Genomic DNA, 20,393 nt, shown 5'->3' on the forward strand with positions numbered 1-20,393 from the left:
CCTGGGGAAAATGGTGCATCTTATATGTAGCTGTCAAACAGCAAGCAGTACAGGCTAGATCTGTGCCCTTAGCTGCTAAATAATTATTTAGGGTCCTGAACAGGCTAGTGCCCCCTTACAGTGAAGCAGAGTGCTGCTGGTACTCCCGGGTGATCAGGGCTGCTCTGACACTCTATGAGCACACCACCAGCGTGCAATGCAGACAGAGCTCTAAGGGGCAAACCCTTCAGCAGTAATCTTGATAGGAAATATCTTCTTTATGTGCCCATTTTCGCAGATCTGAATTCCCTGATTGTCCATAACGCATATATTAGTTCACTCCTGAACCCCCGGCAAATTAATGAATCTTTCAGGCTGATCCCTGGTTATGGTTGCAGGGATAGTCAGCTCCCTGGACAGAGAGGAGAGAGAGGCCACTTTAAGGCTTTGGCAAGGGCACCCTCCACCTGATGCAGCTCCAACCCATCAAATTCTGACATAACCTCAGGGTGTAACCCAGCCACCCTGCTGTAAAAGCCCTGCTCTGGCAGGCAACGATACGGTCCCAACACTGTGTTGGGCACTAAAGAACAGGTTTCTGTCAAAACGCTCAGCATAGCAGGTAAGAGCTGAATTCGTCTGCGAAAAACATCCTGCCGACGTTGGAGCTTCACGTGGAAGGAACATTTTCCCAACTTGAAAAGAAACTTCTTCAGTGTGTAAAAGAGCTCCCAGGTTGTAATTTGTTATAATTAAACTAGATGAGGCCGATACTGGAAGGAGGCAAGCCAATTAGTTTGGGACGTCAAATTTTGTTTGCCACTGTCAAAGTCTGTTACAGGAACTTGATAGATTGCTGGGTTGGCTTTTTCAACCAGATAATCCTGAAGTGAAAGACAAGCAGGCAGCCGGGTGCAGAGAAGCACACTGCAGTTGCCATTGAAAAAAGGCTGCACCTGCCAGGGTGATGCTCAGAGGTGACAACGGTGTTGCAACGCCTGAGCTGTGGACAGCTGGATGGAGTGGTGAAACTCAAGATTCAAACATGGAGCAGAACTCTGCACAGCAGCTGCAAACAAAGCAAGCCTGCACTCAAAGGTGTTTGAAAGAGACAAGCCACCAGTTGTTTGGGCTAAAATCTGACATTTTGGGGACAGGACTACAGGCTTTCGAGTGGCCCAATTATGTGTGCTCAGATTTTAAAGAAGAAAAGGTAGTCTTGTCGCATGTTAACCAGCAACCATACCACTAGCTTAAACTCCAATACCCTTATTAATATATGGTAAATACCATCTTCTTAATACCATCTTCTGCACTACAGAAAGCAAGCAGTTGTTAAGTAAAACCAGGCATAATTCCCATGGTTTTAACTGGTAGAGCTCTACTGAAAATTATTTATACTAGTTAATGTCATATCCTAGCACTAAAAAACCCTTCAGCAAATCCAGGCTATGAACTGTTTAATTTTAGAGAGTTCTTCCAGATCATAACTGAACTTCAAAAAATTTATTTGTTTCAAATTTTTGCGTAAAAAATCTCTATGGATAGGAAAGAGCTGGGGACATCAGCCCAACCAATAATTCCTCCAGCAACACCAGAAATTGTAATATATAATCACTCTATGTCACTGTACCCGGCAAAAATCTGTTAATTTCTTGATATAGTTCCTGTTTTCACATCCTGAAGACATCAGCTGCTTTTTTATGAAACTGGTGGTACCTGGCTCAGTCCTTAAAGAATATATAGTTCCATATTTCTGCAGTCACATCTCCAGTTTTGCTATCAGTTAAAGTACTGTTGCAGATCTGATTCTCTGTAAAACTTTAATTGAGCAGAAACTTGGAGAAAGGAAAAAAGTCTAAAAGTTTGAAGGACAGATCTTCAGCTGTTCTAAGTTGTTACACTATGACTTATTAATGCCACCAGAACAGTTCATACCAACTGATAATCTGCTCTGAGGTTTTAGGATTGTCAGCAAATTCTGTTTTGCAGTACAAACCTAGTCATTTCCTGAAATTGCATGTTACAGTTGAGCTTAAGAAAACTACCCAAGTTTATTTGGAAAGCCAACACTTATTTCCTGTGTAGCTGGCTGATCTGTGATTCACCTAACACCTTACTGAAAGTATGTGTTGCAAAAATAAAAGAATTATTGCTCAAGGCTTCCTACAAAAATGTGAGCCAATATACTCTACTGTATTGGAGGACACAGCAATTAACATTCAAATCCATTTATTATTCTCAAGATTTTTTACCCCAACATGTACAGATTGATTGGTACTATTTTTTGTGTCTCAATTTAGAAAAGAATGACAGTTTCCCTTGGCATTGCAGTGTGCATTTTGGCTTGTTCTAATGAAGACAAATTCTTCTCAATCAGGATCGTTCTGTTCATTAAGTGAGACAGATGGCAGACTCGCTGTATTGGTAACGATTCTGAGATTTTAAGCGTGTTTGAGATATACTGGTTTGTGTTCCTCAGCTAAAAAGTGATCGATATTTCAGATGGAAGAGAAGTCAGGTTCGTTCTTGGCAGAATTTTTGTGGTGTGTACACAGTTCTTCATTAGCAAGCTGAAAACCTGAAGGACCAACAGAAAGGCAGGGTTTAGACACATTCAGACAAATTTGAAAAACACAGTCCAGCAGACATGTGTGTCTTGGTAGAAAATTAAATACACACTTCCAAAGCTCTGCCAGAACAGAGTGTGAATCTGTGCAACCAGTGGGGATGTAGCGCTCCTTCCCTTTCCTCCTGCCTGGTCCTGAGGGTAGCACTGGGTTCAGTTGGAGGCCTTTAATCTGCCAGCCCATAACAATTAATGCAGGGAAATTAATGCTGAAATGTAAAGCACAAATGGGAACCGTCTTGATCATAGGAATCATTATGCTAGATGCCCACGTCCTGGGTTCTCACTGTACTTGAGAAAGTTGAAGCAAGGCAGCTTCTGGATACTGTCAGACACTGAACGGTGCTCAGATATCCCTATCTCTGAAGTTCTGGAGCCATCACAAACACAGAAGGCTGCAAGCACTGGCTAGGTAGATATCATCGCTGTTTAAGGCATCATGTAATAAAATGGAGTAATCTGTTGTGCTAAGCAGAAGTAAATTACAGAAGTAGATAAAAATATGTTCACCTTATTAAAATATTACAGCTATAAAGCAATTCACACTGTATATTCTTCATGATGCCTCAAAAATGTTATTATTCATATTAGTTTTGTGACAAACTACCAGTTTTTTAGTGCTAAGATGAGATTTTCAAGATGGGACAAACCTAGTACTTTGCAGTATTCTAGAATATAGGGGAAAAGAGTGTATGAGGGAATACACAAATACACAAGGACAGATGGCATTAACTTCATACAAAGCATCCCTCTTTTTGACACAGTCTGGCTTCACACACGAAGACATGCCATTTGAGGTATATTCAGTTCTAGGAATACTAAAAAAGGGTTTTCATAGAATCATAGAATGGTTTGGGTTGGAAGGGACTTTAAGGACCATCTAGTTCCAACCCCCCTGCCATGGGCAGGGACATCTTCCACTAGACCAGGTTGCTCAAAGCCCCATCCAACCTGGCCTTGAACACCGCCAGGTGTTCAAGTCATCATTTCTGTTGGATTTGTATTCAGTTGTCGTTTCTGTTGGCTTTGTCTTAACACTTACTCATACTTAGTTTCAGGGAAGGTTAACCTATGTTCAGGCTGTGTTTTCTCCAGAGATGGTGAGGTCTGATTTAACTAGCTGGGAAACAGGTGGATGCACTGCAAGAGCCTCGTCACCTAAAAATGATGAGACTCTACCTCCTTTGTATTTATTAGCATCCCCATTAGGTTTGTATCGATAAATAACACAAATAGACTTGAGAAGGGAAAGAATCAAGACAAGCCTTCTTCTAGCTCTCATCTGCTCAGACTTGAAAATAGCTGATTCAAGAGAAGACCCCAAATTTAGGATCTAAATGTTGTTGGACCAGGAATTACCAGGTGAAGACTGTTTAGGATATTTATGAAGGAACTTAGTGGACCTCTGTTCAGCTTCTGGTGGAGAGGTAGAGATACACATAGCAAAAGGAATGTCCTTCCTGACAGTCCCACCAAAGAAACCATAAAATAAGAAAGCTCAAAACCAGAAACAGCCCCAAAACTCTGATGAAATTTCCGCTGAATGCTGAGGCATGTAGGCTCTGTGGAGAGATGTAACTCCCTGGGGCATACAACTGTGCACAGCACTATATATAGTAATTAAGAAGAAAGAAACAGTGTTCTGTTAAAAAGACTGCCAGTTCCCCAGAGAAAATAGCTTTGTGTATCACTTTATGCTAGTGGTGACAGAATAGAAAACAAAATACCACAGAGTTACATACATGTTCTTTGTCTAGAAGTATTTACAAATAACTTTACAAATTTTTACACACATTTTCAGGTTTGCTTGTCTACTTTTAAATTAAGAGCAAAATTAGTCCCCAGAGGCTTCTAAGGCTTCAGTTGGTGCCTTGTACGGTACATTCATGCTTGGCTTCTTCCTGGGAGAAGGGAGGAAAAGAGTTTAAAAATGTGCAAATCATAGACATCTAAAGAGCCCTGGATGTAAGGGTTCCACAAGACCAACATCCATAGATCAGTCATCCTACTTCTCTTCAAATCAGAGAGGGCTACTGGTGGTGGGCTCAGGGCAAAAGAGATTAGGAAAGGAGAAGGAGCCATATATGAATTGTGATAATTAGATGAGTACGTTAGCGCTGGAACATCTTTTCAAACAATGCAAGGAGTGGACATTGTGAATTCTAAATACAGCATTGAAATGATCTCTTGTACACTGTTAGGGTTTGACTCCTGCTGCATATTTTGGAGTCAAAATTACTGTTTACTGACACAATCTTGACCAGGCACAGTATGATTCTATCAGTCAAAAAATACTGACTTGTTTGAGAAAGACTCACCCTTCTCCTAGTTTTCACAGGTTGTTTTGTTTTCATGCCTTAAGACTAAATGTTGTAAAAATATTGAAATTAAAAAAGAAAAAATTTACAATTTACAAGTGTCCATATAAGTAAATTATTCAAAAATTCAAGATCATCTACAAGGATCTACGAAATAACAACGCTGATAATGACACTGAGCCTGTGGGAAGAAGAATCCACATGCCGTGAGAAACGGATGGTGGGTTTCTTCCAGAACGATGAGTCACAAGGTTGGTCTTTTCTTCTAAAGTCTGTTTCTTCAGCTACAGCAGCAGAAGTCTTGAGTCCATGTTCATTACTTACTTCGACCTAAAAAGCAGAATATATGAATTACTTACAAATTAAAACCTATTCTGTTTATCTTCTAATTTGTGAGATGTAGGTTCACACCAGCTGACCGATTAGTAAATAATGAACAAGTGGATAAATCACCTCTGGTCACTAATTTCCTCAGCTCTATGACCCACATATAAGGTCAAGAATGAATAGTTGGGTACAAAGCAGTAGCTTTGTATCATGGATACCACAAAGGCAAAACACATTTGGGGAAAAATCCCGCAGGTGGTGAAACATGTTCAAAGCTAACATAATAATAGATTCTTTTTAGCATAATATATTTTAACAATTTAAGATGCATTTTCATCAGGTTATAAAATGCTGACATGACCTCATTACAAACATGTGCATTTGAGCTGGACTTACACTATTTATAGTCCTCACCACAACCACATGCCTGCTGAATCTAGGTATTCTCACATGACTCCCTGTAAACCATGTTCACTTGTGTAATCTTGGACAATCTGTGATGGTCTTTCATAGCAATTTTACAGTGGGTAGAGTCTCAGGAGAAAATACAAACAGGACAGGACCACACAGAGGCATCACACAGTGGTGACCGCTCCACTGGCAGAGTTTCTCAGACACTGAATCAGTCCCACGAGCAGAAGTTAGCAATGTCCCTAGAAATGCTAGGGACATCCCTAATTGGAATTAGGGATTTGGTGCCTGTCCAGACAGGGTTGCCCAAAGCTATAGTAGCACTGGATCAGATGTACTCATCCAAACAGGAATAAGGCACATATAAACTTGAACTTCTGCAAAACATTAATAATAATAATAATAATAATAATAATAATAATAATAATAATAATAAAAAACCCTAATGCAAGCCAAAATGCAACTTCTTATTTTTTTTCTTCTAATCCCCATTCTCCTCTCTTTTCCATGTAGCAGTACATGAAGCAATTCTAAATACTACTGAGTGACCCGGCTGTTGATATTGTGCTTGAAACAGATGAAAACACAACAGTCTTCTTTATAGTCCATATGCTTTAGTCCATTAAGAGAACATGATGATTTTTTTCCACTCCCTCTCTTGTCTCCTGCCTTACACATATCTTAATTGAAACTGCACAGTTCAGGGCAAAGATCCTGCTTCTCCTTGTCCAGTAGCCTAATGGAGTTATAGGCAGAACAAAGAGCAAGCAGACAAGCTATGATCATTCATATTTGCATTAAAAAGTGTTCCCCGTGAGAACAAGTTCAAATTTAGCCTCTTCTCAGGGGTGACAAGGAAAACTAATCTTAGACTTGCTAATCATTAATAATTATGGCAACACTAAGTAGACATTATGCTGAATATGAGTACTTGTTAAAAACAGACTGTCTTCTACATAGTTTGGATGAGGCCACAAAACCTTGTATTTTCAATGGGCTATGTTTAGTTAATTTATGAATGACATAAAGGAAACAAAAGGGATGAGAAAAAGGGAAATATAGCCAAGCTTTCATTTATAAAAAGCATCACGCTAATTTTTCCCATGAGTAAAGTTGTAAGGATGACAAAAGATCTGTAACCTTTATTAAGGCTTTGAATATATTTAACAAGCATTATTCATGTTCAATTCTAAGAGAACAGAAATGGAGTTTTTCACAGCCTGGATACCAGAAGTCACATTTCTTAGGGATACTCTGGATTCTCAGACTATATATAACTGATACAGACAGCAACTAACTTATCAAAAGATGTCAAGAAGGCTGATGTGCTGCAGAGGGACAAACATCTGCAAATTTCTGGCACAATCCACTGACCATACAAATTGTTTCCAGCAATTTGGCTTTTAATTCAGACTTTGATCACTGATAGTATTTTTCCTCCCTGCTTAGGTAAAGATCCTCTCTGTATCTTTCAGTGCATAAAGCCAAAACATCAATAAAGAAGAAAACACGATATAATTTGTCTTCCAGTTTTATACTTCAAGCAGCAATAAAAAGGCCAGAGAGGGTCCTCCCAGCTGTACAATACCCATACATGGGCAATGGGAAGATGCCATTTATTTTCCAGTATTGCAAGCTCACCAACAACCCCCAAATTCTTTGAGCTACTTAACCAAAATCTGCTATCAAAGAACAAATTCTCAGATTCTGTGACTTTTCTACTGCAAAACAAATGAACATATTCTGCAGGAACATATTTATAACTCTTCTGTGAAAATGTCTTTTTTTCCCCTCCTTTAATTATAGTAAATTTGCTAAGAAAGTACTAAACATTTATTCACCTAATAGTTTAAAATTAACCTGAATGAAGGTTTAGAGATTAAAATCTTTTATGGAGAGGTGGAGGTGTAAATGTTGTAGCTGTGGCTTTCTTCCTCCTGGATACCAATGTCACTTTTTCAGCCTAGCAGCTTATTCAGAATGGTCAAAACCCCATTTTGCTGTCATCTTTCCCACGGAAAATACAGTAAAATTGGCATTTAATGAAATATTACTGAGAATGCAGATTCCAGTGTAGAAGGTGTACTTAATGCTGTGTCAAACTGTTCATTGTTTCATTTTGTTGTCTTAATGTGATATTTCTTCCTGTTCTAACATACACAGTCATATTGAGAAAGGCCTTTTCTCCTTTTTGGGCCTTCATAATCCTACAATATTTACTCACTAAATTTGAGTAAAATTTTTTCCATGTTTATTTCTACAAACTGAAAGCTGCAGCATGAATAAAATATATTTAAAAAACATGCAAAAATTAATAAAGTCAGAAGAAATGTTCAGGTGTCAAGTGCCGACTCAAAACATTTGGTTAGCAATTGTCCACTTTAAATTAAAACTCCCAGCACATGCACACATGCATACACCAGGAAAAACCTTCAAACCCATTTTAATTCTGTTAACTGGTAAGTAAAATACAGTAAGTCATTAAATCAGTTTCAGTCAATTAGCTGCATGTGGGTCTCATGTTGCATTTAAGATGCATGAGAGGCCTGAAGGTAAATTTAAAAACAGAAAGCATCACAGCAACAACTTACAAGCATCTAAGAATTTCCAAATGAACATCTTCTGTTTTACCAGTAATACTTTGAAATATCATCTATTGGAAGTTATCTGAGCTTCTGCCAAAATATATGTACTAGTAATGTCTCCCCATATCTTAATTTATTACACATAAAAAGAATAGATATGCATCCAAACTTATTCATTAGGTAGCAGAGTAGGAAGACTCTATGAAAATGTGATTTTCATGGTGGGAGCAAATAAGTGATGGCAAAGAGATAATGAACTTCCAGTGAGACTCTACAGATAGATAGATTTTAAGCTGACTAGCAGTTTTTCAGCAAACATTTTTTGTTCAGTAGCTAGACAAATGTAAAAGCTTCTGCTTTTTCATAAATGGGTTAATCTCATTAAGGTTTATAGCAGCCATAAACCAGCTCTTTTCTTGCTAAAAAGTCAGCAAGGAAGCAATTCCATCCTTCACTGAGAGCCTCTCCTTGCGTTAAGCCAAGGCACGACGTGGCAGACGTGGTGGTATCTACTAATCCTTGCTTTAGTGGATATGTCATCAATGACAAAGTGGCCTTACTTGAATGTTTTATGTGGATTAATTTTTAATTAAGTTCTAATTAAAATATAATTAAATTATTAGTAACCTGATGCCAAAATTATTTCAGGAGAAGGTTAGCTTTCAGTCCAGTTAGAAGGATTAATGCAGTCCATAGGACCAGAACCTTACCTACAGGCTTTACAGGCTTTAACTCAACATGTTCCTGGGGGGGCTGTCGGTAGGAGTATGTGTCAAGTCCGCCTATGAAATCAACTGAAAATACAACAGTTCCAGAAATGAACAAATGGAAATGAAAATATGTCAACTGAAAAAGAAATATGGACAAATTATGTTAAAAAAAATAGTAAGCGCATGCACAGGTTTGCGTACAAGAAATAAACCAAGTAGGTAAAGATGCTGTGGAAACGGCTTACAGAGGGCTCTGTGCTCTGTCTTCCTTGGGGTCCATTTAGCCCTGTGCCTGGCAAGACAGGCGAGCAGTTGGCTGACCAGACCTGCACACTCCTGCCAGTGTGCGTGCAAAAGGAGCATTCACGGATCTGCAGAGTATGTAAACAGAAACCACTGCGGGGTAATGTAGCTGCTTCTCTTTAGGGCAATCTCAGCATATATTTCATAATTCACTTTCAAATCCTTTTGAAGGGTTTAGAAATTTAGGCAGTGGAAACAGTTTAGCTCCTCAACCTAATTTCACCTAAACTTTTATGACTCAATGGACTTGCAGGAATGTAACGCACCAACAAAAACCAAAGGTGCTGTCCGCTGAGTTAAGAATAATCAGGTGAGAACTGAATGTGAAAAAGCAGCAGCTGTCTTCTCCAGATGAACTTGTGGGGACAGGAAGCCTTTTCAGAATCCTTCCGCTTTCTCTCAGGATTTCTGTGTCAGAAATAATGTGGGGATATCTGCTCTTGAGAAGTTTTTAGTTCCTTCTGTGGTCATAATGATTTTAAAATAAGACATTTTAGTCTGAGTCTTGTATCTCGTTATTTTTTGTAAGATTTTAAGCAGCTTCAAGAAGCCACACATCCAAGCTATCCTAGAAATCTTAAAAGCAAGTTCATGCAGAAGGTTCTTTTTCTATTGATTTAGAAGAGCTTTTTGCAGACCTGTGCAGAGCTGACAAATTCAGAGCACATTAGGATTCTTTGGTCACATGGAAAGCAACAGCCTTCATTTGTTTATATATAGGCGTATATACAAAAGTCCTAAGCAGACTTTAGATCCTCATTGTGTTAATCACCATATAAGCACCTAATAAGCAACAGCCCCTTCCCAGGCAATGTATGCACTAGGTAAACAAAGAAAGAAAGAGTGCTCACCAGGATGAGGGGATGGGGAAATAAGGCTTAGAGATTGAAGGGCTGATGAAATTACCCATTGAAATCTGTGAAAACGCTCCTGTTGATTTTAGTTGCCTCTCCTCGTGGCTCCAGGAAAGGGGTAGCTTGGCTGAAAACTGAACTTGATGTACTTCAATCATACAGCACCACCTTAGCCACAAGACTGTTTTCTTAAAACTGTCTGAGCAGGACATAATGCTGAAGAGGTGGCCCAGCCCGAGTGCCAACCTTAGCCTATCTGCACCTCCTCTTTATACTGTATTTCCTTCATGTTGCAGCTCTCCTTCAGAATGCTGTCACTAAATAAAATAGCATACATCAAAATTGACTTAAGCACTAATGAGACTGAACTCTTACAGAGAGACATATTTGCAGATATATTTTTGTAAAAGTTGATTTTTAAAATATCTAGATGTCTAATGTAAGACAGTTACTGATTCATTTTTTTAGAATAAATTGTGTCCATAGTGATGTTTTGCTTTGGTTTGGTTTTTTTTCCTGTGGTTATATACTTTAGTTTTCCCTGCTCTCTGAAGGACTTAATTTTTTTACTGAGGACATGTGACAGAAGGAGTTAGAAAGTATGTTTTTGAGATAATTCAGCACTTCAGAACCACACATCATTCCTCTCAGCAATCACAAGCATCATCTGCAACTGTAAGCAGGGAAAGAATTTAAAGTAACTAGTCCTTCTACCAACAAATCTTTTGGAGAAAGAAATGAAGTCAATATGTATTAACGATTGACAACATAGATGTGTCTTTGTCGGACAAAGAAAATATATTTAATAGCACTATCCAACAAGTTTTGAGATGAGCTGCTCAAACCTGTTTAACCGAGGCTTTCTCTTTTGCAATCCAAGATGTGTTATATAGTATTAAAGTTGGAGTTTGACTTAAAATTCATGTGAAGCTAATTCTCAAGGCAAGAAGCTGCTCTATCACAAAAGACAATGGAATGTGTCATTTTTCATTATGCAGTCTATGTTATGGCTGATAGCTCTTTAATATGAAGATTCATCACCAGCTGTTTAAATTATAAGTTACTTTTAGTTTTAAAAATTCAGTCTGATTTTAACTGATATTTTCACCACTTGTATCTAGTAGTTTTCCAGGACTAAGACCACAAATGGCCATTAAATATAGAAATTTGAATTTTTATTTTCATTCCATATAAAGACATTACTATGTACATTTCAGTTCAAACAGGCATCTTAGACATCCAACTTTTTGATCAAATACTTTACAACTTTACATTGACTGAACTTTTCAGAAGCATATATCCCTCTGTTTAAATGACCAAAAGTAAACAGCAGCAACATTTCTATAGGTTTCCCAAGGGGAAAACATTAGTTTAAGGATGATATCAAATAACTGATTTTGTTTATTTCTGGCCTGGTTAATGGATTATGGATAATTTCTGCCAGAGATTCATAGGACTACAATAATTAACTTCAGAAAGTTGCATATGCCTGGAAGAAAGTTCAACACACACAAGAAGATTTTCTATACACTTCTATAATTCTATGCATTAAATGAAAAAAACAAACAACAACCCCACAACTTGTTAGCAGTAGGGATATTCAGTCACTAAACAAGGAAAACCCCACGGAGTCCAGTCATTAACTACAGTCATGCAGAGAGAAACTTAAAATCCTAGGCAGAGGATTTTTTAGCACCCCACAGATAATAGCAGGTTAGAGCAGAAGCTAGTTACTTTATCTGCAGCTGGCTGCAAAACATGATCCATATTCCCAGGGAATTGCTCTCTCCTTGTGTCACCTCAATTTTGTGGTCATGCTGGATACTTAATGGCCAGTGTGAAATGTTCCTTTGGAGTTCACTACCTGCTGGGCTTGGAAGTGCATATCTGTGGTGGCTGTCCACTGTGGGTAGTCCATTAAAATGATGTTCATTCACTCACGGGCCATATCAGAGGAACAGTTGTCATAATCTGCCTGAGTGAGAAAAGAGCAATATGCTGCTGGCTGAAGAAAGTGTATCTACTGTCATCAGTAATTTTGAGGCTTATTCTTTTCTAGACAGATGACATTTACGTTTGTCTTACTACTATTAATTCAGTGCGTTCGCCCATATGCCAGTTCAGATTTGCTTTCCTTTGAAGTTAGCACAGAAGAATCGGAGCTGTGAAAAAATCCTTTCTCCTTTCCCACCCTTTCATCTGGAATTCAGCTTCTCTGGCAATGTCCCACTGACCTGCTGGCAGGCCCTGTGCAAACAGCTGCCAGAGCTTGTCAGCCCATTGGTATATTACTAATTTCTCCTTTCAAAGTTGGCAAATTCTAAGCGTGTCTGGAGGTGCAGGGTATGAACAGAGCAAAGCAATATGCAGATAGCACAATTCTTAGTAAATCCTTCAGCCTCTTGGCCTGGAATACCTTAGATCCTATTGATGCTTGCCTCTCCTTTCTATAAATGAGGGTAAACCCCAAAACTGACCGTTTGAATGGCTGGTACCTCCAGCTGTCCCCTTTCCAAGAGAGGGGCAGGCTAGCAGCTAGCTGCTTGATCGTGTGTTTTTATGTACAGAAGATTTTCTTAACCTGAAGGGCTCTAAATACTGTTTTGCAGTGCATTATTTTCCTTGTGCTGCGATTTTTTGAATGGCAATATATTAATGCAATCGCATTCTTTAAGAAAAGGTGTGTAACTGCGGAGGGTGTAACCAGGTCACGTAAGTGACAGGTAGTAAGAAAAGGAGCCAAAGTCAACAAGGAAGAGGAAGTGAAAATGGGGGATTGATCATAAGAAGTCAGTGGTAGATGCATAAAGTCCAAACTTTGGACTTTCCAGTGTTTGCACTTGTAGCTTATATAAACTTTCCAGATAACCAAGGGGTTTTTCTAGGGTCTCTACTTTTTCAGCTGCCTTCCATTCTCAAGAGACATGCTGTTCTTACACCCTTCACTGAACCAGTCACACTGACCCCGCTATCTGTCTGGAGCCGATACTATTCATTTTCCCCTCTTCATACTAAGTCTGAGCACCAAAGCCTCAAGTTATGCAGCAGAAGAATCACACATCCCAGGAATAGCTTCTCATTTATGTAGAGGACTAAAGGAGGGAAAATGTGTGCAAGACAATTAAGAAAGGGAGAAGAAGAGACATCAGTAATCATCTGTGACACTGTGATTGCTGCTCTGCCTCTATAAAGTACTAGATCGTAATCAGGTTGAAACAGGATAAAGTGGTAGAAAACTATTAAGAGACAACCCTTTACATAAAGTTTTATTACTGGAAGCTAGAAGGGGAATATTTCAGGGTTCCACAGTAATTGTTAAGATTTTGCACTAGATTTTCTTCTTAATCTCCCCCTATTGAGATAGATCATAATTTTAAAAACTGCCCTACATTGTAACACACGAGTACCATGCTTCTCTGCAGGACTGTGCTGAAAGAATCATCCTCTCACAAGATGACTTAAGAAGGGCAGAAATTTTAACTAGATCTTTGCTATTGAACTTTCCCCTCATTGTATCAGTGTTGTGACATCCAAGATTTTATTATTGGATATTCAGAGATTTTTTTATTTTCCAAGGATACGACTGCCCAGTAAGATGAAAAAGTATGAGGAAGTTCAAAGTTGTTAGAAAGCGAAAGTGGCTCAAACCTTCTTATCCCAGATCCCTGAGTCATTCCAAATATGAAAATACCTTTCCAAAATATTCTCTGTGCCATGCCTTTGAAAGCTGTTTACAGCCATACCATCCCATTACTGAGGTTAAATGACAGGCTGCCTGATTATGGTTTTTTTTCATAAAGTAAATATTTCTCAGTCACTTCCAGGTCATCAAGGACCCTTGGCCACTACATGGTGAAAGCCCCTGGAAAAGTACAGTCATCACACATAAGGTCTATAGGAAAAATACTTATCACAAGTTTATTATCACTAATTTAGTATCAGAAAAGGATAAACTTTAAGATGCAAATATGTAGGAATTCTTTCCTTTAGGCTTCAGCAAACATCTGTTTTTCATGATGTTGTGCTATCCGCAAACCTATATGCAAAACAAGCTGATGAGGAACAGTTTTCCATTTTGGTTTAAAATGTTTTATCTTAGTCTCTCTAAATACCTATCAGAGCCTAACCTTTTCGGCAAAGCAAATCAGCCTGGGCAGCAAACATCCCATACATCTCAGCATAATTGGCTATGATGTATGTTATTCATCAGCAATACTGTTCAAACAAAATATTTCTGATGATATGTTTTCTTCCTATACAGGTCACTATTTTTCTGTTCCTTGTTTTAATGCAAATGCTAACATTTTAATGAGAATACTAACATTGTTTTCTTAACTTTTGTATTGATAACTAAAATACTTGTCTAGTGACTAATAACTAAATGACTTGTTATTTATTTATGGAAAAAAGCATATGGAAGTTGTCTTTAAAAACACTTCAGAAAAAGAAAGCTTTTTTCTGAGGCTTGTATTTAAAGGTGCTATTGCTAGTTCTAGAATAAGATTTCAAATTCAGTGAAGGGTAGCCTTCTTTCTGCATATGACCAAAGTAAATTGCAAACAATTCCAATTACAACTTCCTACATAATTTTTATACAGTAAGAAAATTAGAAATGTGAAGAATCTTAGCTCACTTGTTTTCACTAATTACTGATTTTCCCCTCTCTGGCACCTTTTCTGATCTAAGCCCTTTTGGTGCAGCATGCTCTGGGATTCCTGTTTTTTCTTACCATTAAAGTTATTATACTGCCTATGTACAAATTAAGCTAGCAAAGGAAAAATATTCCATGAATAAAAGATATTAAATGCCCAGAAACTACATCTATCAATTACATTTACACTATACCAAGAGAGAAACATTGCCATTGAGTTTTCACAACACATATCCAGTCAATCCACTAAAATGGCAGCTCAAGTAGTCAAGAGGAAAGACTGTTGTACAGAAGGCTGCTACAGCTTCAGTCACACCTCCAAACACATGATCTTCACCATAAATGTGTCCAAGTTGGCTTCAGAAGAGACAGAACTTTGAATCTGCTTTTTGAAGTTATGCTTTGATCTTTTTTGGTATTCTGATTCAGGGATATATGTTATGTATTAGCGTGCTTTTATATTTCTGCTGAGTTTGATGCCATAAACTACAGAGTTCTTTTAAAAATGTTTACTGCAGATGCTAGGACCCATTGGAATTGATCTATTCCACTTACAGTTCATTGCCAAGTCACAAGTTAGGTGTTTTGTTCCTTCAAGTTGGGTATTTTTTTCCTATCAGTTGTGTCCCACTGGGCTCTATTTCTGGCCTGTTGTTCTTTGTATCCATACCAGTTTCTTTTTTTTTCAGTTGTTTGTCAGTCTGATCCAATTATTTATTTTTGAGACAACACTTAAGTGTTTCTATCTGCCTGGTTATTATATATCCGAGAATATCACAACTTATGTTTCTAACCTTAACTACAAGTCACAGATGCTTTAGTATGTGAAATCAATGTTCCCTTTATATAATGCAGACCCTGTTCAACTCTCTTGAATAATTAAAGATAAACTTCCTAGAGCAAAGCATTTACAGGATCAAATACATGACATAAAGCCATGCCCATCAGAACACTTAGGACATTTGAAGGAAAGGATTTCTGTGCATAGAAGAAAGTTCACATCATCTATTCACAACAGAATATTAACTTTATTTTTAGAAGTAGGTTACAGGACTGGAAGGATTCTTTTTATCATTGAGTGATTCTGGATTTTTGTTCCCACCTTCCTAGGGATGGAAGACTGTTCCTGAACTTTGCTGCTACCACCCTCTGTGACATGCTATTTGCTTCATGTGTTTGTATCTTTACTTGTCTTACGAAGAGTGAACAGGAGTGAGCCAAGGGTGTTCAGGAGAGCGTGTCTGTGTTTGTGGCACAGCACAGGACACAAGCCAGAGACGCAAGGAGCTGCCAGCCTGCTCCTCAAGCAGAGGCTGCAGTGGGGAGCAGCAAACCAGGTGGGCCTTAGAGTTGATGGAGAGGAGGCACTGCTGAGGACTCGGGAGGCCAAGCAGAGTCTGCTGCAATTCAAGAAACCAGAGACTTGGCTGAGACTCAGATGGGAAGCATGGTTCTCCAACTGCATGGACACAGACAACAAGGGAGGAAATGTTATAAGCCTCTCATTTCTATTTTGTTTGATCCAGTAACTTTGAGTTTTCCGTTTAAGAAGTATGCTAGTTTATAATCCAATTAATTCTGCCTTTTTTTGTGTTGCGGTTTTCTTTGGGAGTTTTCTATAAAGGGGAGTGTGCACATCCACTTCAAAGATCTGGCTGACTAAAGCTCTGTCATATTCAGCCTACGTTGCCATTTTTCTTGTCTTTCCCTTATAGACCTATTTTCAGATCTTTGCTTTAAAATCTGCTTAACATCTCTGCCTGTTAATGTCTTTTGCTGTCAGTCAGGAGAGTCTCCTTCTTCCCTGACCCTGCCTTCCGTTATTAGTAACTGACTTTTCTGGGATCCAGGTACAGAACTACCATCTTTACCTTGACAGACTCGGAATCTTGAGCTTGACACACATGCTAAAATGTGTACTTCCAGTAGCCTGAGAGGTCAGGTATCAGCTTTTCCAGAAGAATACTGGTCTGGTGATATTTTCCACTTTATGATATCAAGCATATTAACACTGTGTAACATTGTTTTCCATTTCAGGTGAGGCATTTTCTGTTTCCTCATCCTCCTTCTCATCTATCATCCTGCCTTTGCCCCCATGACCGTCAGTGACATCCTATGCAGAAATCCTGCTTCACCGCATGACATTTGCTCCTTAGTGCAGGGCATTGTATGCATTCCCTCCTCTGCAACTACACTGTACTCACAGCTACACCTTGCTTGGTGGTGGTCTGCTTCAATCCTTGGAGAGGCAGACCCCAAGGCTTTCTACCACACATCTGCTAGGGTTTCAGCCTCTTTAAACTCCAAACTGCCTTTTTTCTCTGCTAAGCAGACAACACTGCCTCCAGCACTGCTGGAGCCTTCCTCTCCTCATACCAGCAGAAAATCCCACATTCTCCCTCCCAGCAGGTAAGCTTGTGGTCATACTGTGCCTCGTCTGAATTCAAGTGTACAGATCAGAACAGAAGTGGATTAACTCCTTCTGTGATCTCCAGATTCCCAATCTTCTTCCAGTCTTTTATCTCTGTGGATGAGCACAAACTAGCAAGCTCTAATCTTCTGTTTGTTCTTGCCTTTAGCTTTTCAAGATGGGGAAGCCAGGAAAATAACCCTTCTGTTGATCAGTGTCATGCCAGCCTTCTCTAGCCCCCATAAAAGCACTATCAAGTCCTCTATGGTACCCTCAGTCTGCTCCAGAATACCTGATCATCCACTATTTCAGAGCCATTGTGGATATATCTGCTAAGTCTACTACTTAGTTACATCCAAGTGCATCAACAGGTACTAGTTTGTCTCTGTGAGTGTTTCTCTGCAAATGGGGAAACCTATTGCACCTCATACAGTTATTGCTTTTGTCCTGCTCTATCTTCACCTTCAAGTCTTCTTGCTGATCTCATAATATTTCTCTTGGCATTACCATCTCTGTCAGCAACACAAATTATTTCCTCAAAACTCCAAAATATATTATGACTACATTCTCGGCTTGGAAAATAGAGCTAAAAATGTAGAGCATTATAAAAGTGGAGCTTACAATGGCCAGTGGTTGTCTCATATATGATGGAGGGAAAAAAGGAATATCACGTGTGTCAGCAAATGTGATGGCTAGGAAAATGGTTTTCTTATTGTTAGAAAGTTGGTATCATTTCACATTAGGAGAAAGATGAATGTGCAAAAGAGGAATAGAGTCTGTAGCAGGATTAATACTCAGTTTGAAGCCACCAGTGAATCAATCTGCAAATGATAAAGAAAGATAATGCAATACTGACCTCATCCATAAAAAAATCTTCTCCCTGAAGAAAGATGAAGTAAAAAATACACTTTTATGAGAATCTTGTAACTCTCGAATTTCAGTCCTCCAAAATAACACATTGTCATGATTAAGGAGGAAAAGAAAATGACTAGAAATCAATGCCAAGGAATAAGAGTCACATAGTACTACTTGGTTTTGCTGCACCTAACCTGTAATATTGAGAAAATCACAGATGTACTGAGATTAAATTTCTGCTAACAAAACCAACTGTATATTTACTGATTCAAGCCAAAAGAATGTCAAATGAAGTTTAAAGTGAGTCCAGCTATGACCCAGATCACAGAGCACTGGTAGAAGAAAGCCTTGTTATGATATAGAGCTAATAACGCACAACACAGACTAAATGCTATAAAAATAATGTAGCCTGTTTGAAAAATGTGGTTTTTAGGAACAGGTATTATATTTTATTTGAACAGCTGGCCCAGCTGGAAAACCATATCAGCTATATCACCCAATTTAGTAAGATAACACCTCTTGCTATAAATCTTGCTTCTCTTGTATCCTGAAATAATTAGGGCTGTTGAAATAGTACAACTAGAAAATCTGAAAAGTACAACATATAGACAACGAGTCCAGGTTTACAAATAGCAGGAATTTAGAAAGGTTATTTTATGAAGGGTTGAAGGTGTGATGACATTAGAGACACAGTAAAAAGAATTAAAGAATAAGTAAAATTTCAACAGGCTAAAGAAAAAGGTTTAGCAAAAAAACCTTATATTAGTTTTAATATTTTAATATCTTCTCCTTTCTCTTGGTCCTTCTAAGAAATCCTTGTGATACTTTATTTGCAAGGGTCTTTCTCTTGCTTTGATTTTATCAATAATCAGCATTATTATCCTTTCCTTTTTGAAACGAAATTGACAACTTTTCTTGGTGGAACATGCTGGTTGCCTTTAGATTTAAGAGATCAGAGCTGAGATTTTCAAAGATCAGTAAAACTGTGGATAGTTAATTCTTATTTGAGTTCTTTGATTTTGTCACATTTTGAGAAAGTATACATTACCAAACAAAATGACCTTCCAAAATTACCTATGACCTGAAATTTATGGCTTGGTTCAAGGTACTTCACTGACTTGTGCTGGTTAGCCATCTCTTTTAGAATTTATACAGTAGCTGTTTTGCAAAGTAGTTGTTTGAATAGCCTCTAAGGCTATAATGTATGATTACATACACTGGGATCCATTACATACAATGGGACCCAGATTGTATGATTTTTGTCATGGATACTTCCTTGAAACAAAAAATTATGAGCTTTGGCTTTTTTAGTGCTGTATTTCAAAGCTTAGTATTGCCAGACAGGAATTGTGAGTAAACCTCATCTTCAGGAAAATTCAGTGGCAGTAGCTCAGCTCAGCTGGTCTGCATGGATCTGTTTTCATTTTTGAGGTTTTTGTCTGTTAGGAAAAAGGGAGGACATTTCTTTCTTCTAAAATGAAACCTCACCATCACTCTCTCAAGCCAGACATGGACATAAAGTAAAAGGCATTGAGAACTCTGGCCACCTAAACTGCTAATTCATCCACAAGTTTGTTGAGCGTGCCAAAAATGTTGAGATATGTATAACGGGAAGCCATAGGAGTATTTGTCTCAGTTGTAATGGTTCAGCTCACTGAATCCCCAGATTTCTTATCAGCATATAACCAAGATAATTTATGGCCCAGTGTAGAGCCTGATTAATCCTGTACCCTCCTTGGCTCAGTACACCACCTCATCACACGGGCACACTAACTTGTTCCAGGCTTACGCTTCCCACACCAAAGACAGCAGTTATTACAAGTCAGAGCTCTTAGGTGTGACGTGCTAACTGGGCAATTATCACTTAAGCAACAATAACAATGAAATGAATATTACTTTAGCTGAGGCCCAGAAATCAGGATAACCCATCTGCATGAAAATTAAGACTTGGGAAAAATGGCATTTACACAGAAGAGTGGGAGTCTGAAAAGTTTCTTTTCAAGCTCCACAAATTAAAACAGACACAAAGCTGTTGCCATTTAGAAATGAAGAAGTAAGAAGATTGGTACTGGAAGTGGAAAATAGATTTGTAAAGAGGTTTCATTTTAATGGAGAAGCTGGGTGAAAGGTAGGGACAGGAATGGGCACCACTTAGGCCTGTATGTGATGTCAAGTGGAAAGCTCAGGAGAGGGACGCTGGATGCTGGAGTAAGATTGATTTAACAATAGATGCAATTTAAGTGAAAAGGCTAAGGTGCCGGCAACTGGGGGTTGGGATAGCATCCATTTAAAAGAAGATTTAATTTAAACAGAAAGGCCAAGGAGGTGGAAGGTGGAGACTAAAACAAAATCAATATTAAG

At 38.5% G+C, this 20,393-nt stretch overlaps 1 protein-coding gene across 2 annotated transcripts in view; it reads right to left on the reverse strand.

Annotated features, from left to right (window-relative positions):
• Nucleotides 1–2,194: 2,194 nt before the first annotated feature.
• NKAIN3 (sodium/potassium transporting ATPase interacting 3) overlaps nucleotides 2,195–20,393 on the reverse strand; it is a 385,239-nt gene continuing 367,040 nt past the window's right edge. The window contains exons 6-7 of one of the 2 annotated variants that reach the window (XM_030012704.1): nucleotides 8,960–9,043; nucleotides 2,195–5,256 (exon numbers count right to left, since the gene is read on the reverse strand). In XM_030012704.1, the coding sequence (XP_029868564.1) occupies nucleotides 5,243–5,256; nucleotides 8,960–9,043 (98 nt within the window). In that variant the 3' untranslated portion in view covers nucleotides 2,195–5,242. The remainder of the gene's footprint in view (nucleotides 5,257–8,959; nucleotides 9,044–20,393) is intronic. The other variant, XM_030012706.1, reaches the window with a different exon arrangement.

This window comes from Aquila chrysaetos, chromosome 4, assembly GCF_900496995.4.
Source record: "Aquila chrysaetos chrysaetos chromosome 4, bAquChr1.4, whole genome shotgun sequence".
Classification (NCBI taxonomy): domain Eukaryota; kingdom Metazoa; phylum Chordata; class Aves; order Accipitriformes; family Accipitridae; genus Aquila; species Aquila chrysaetos.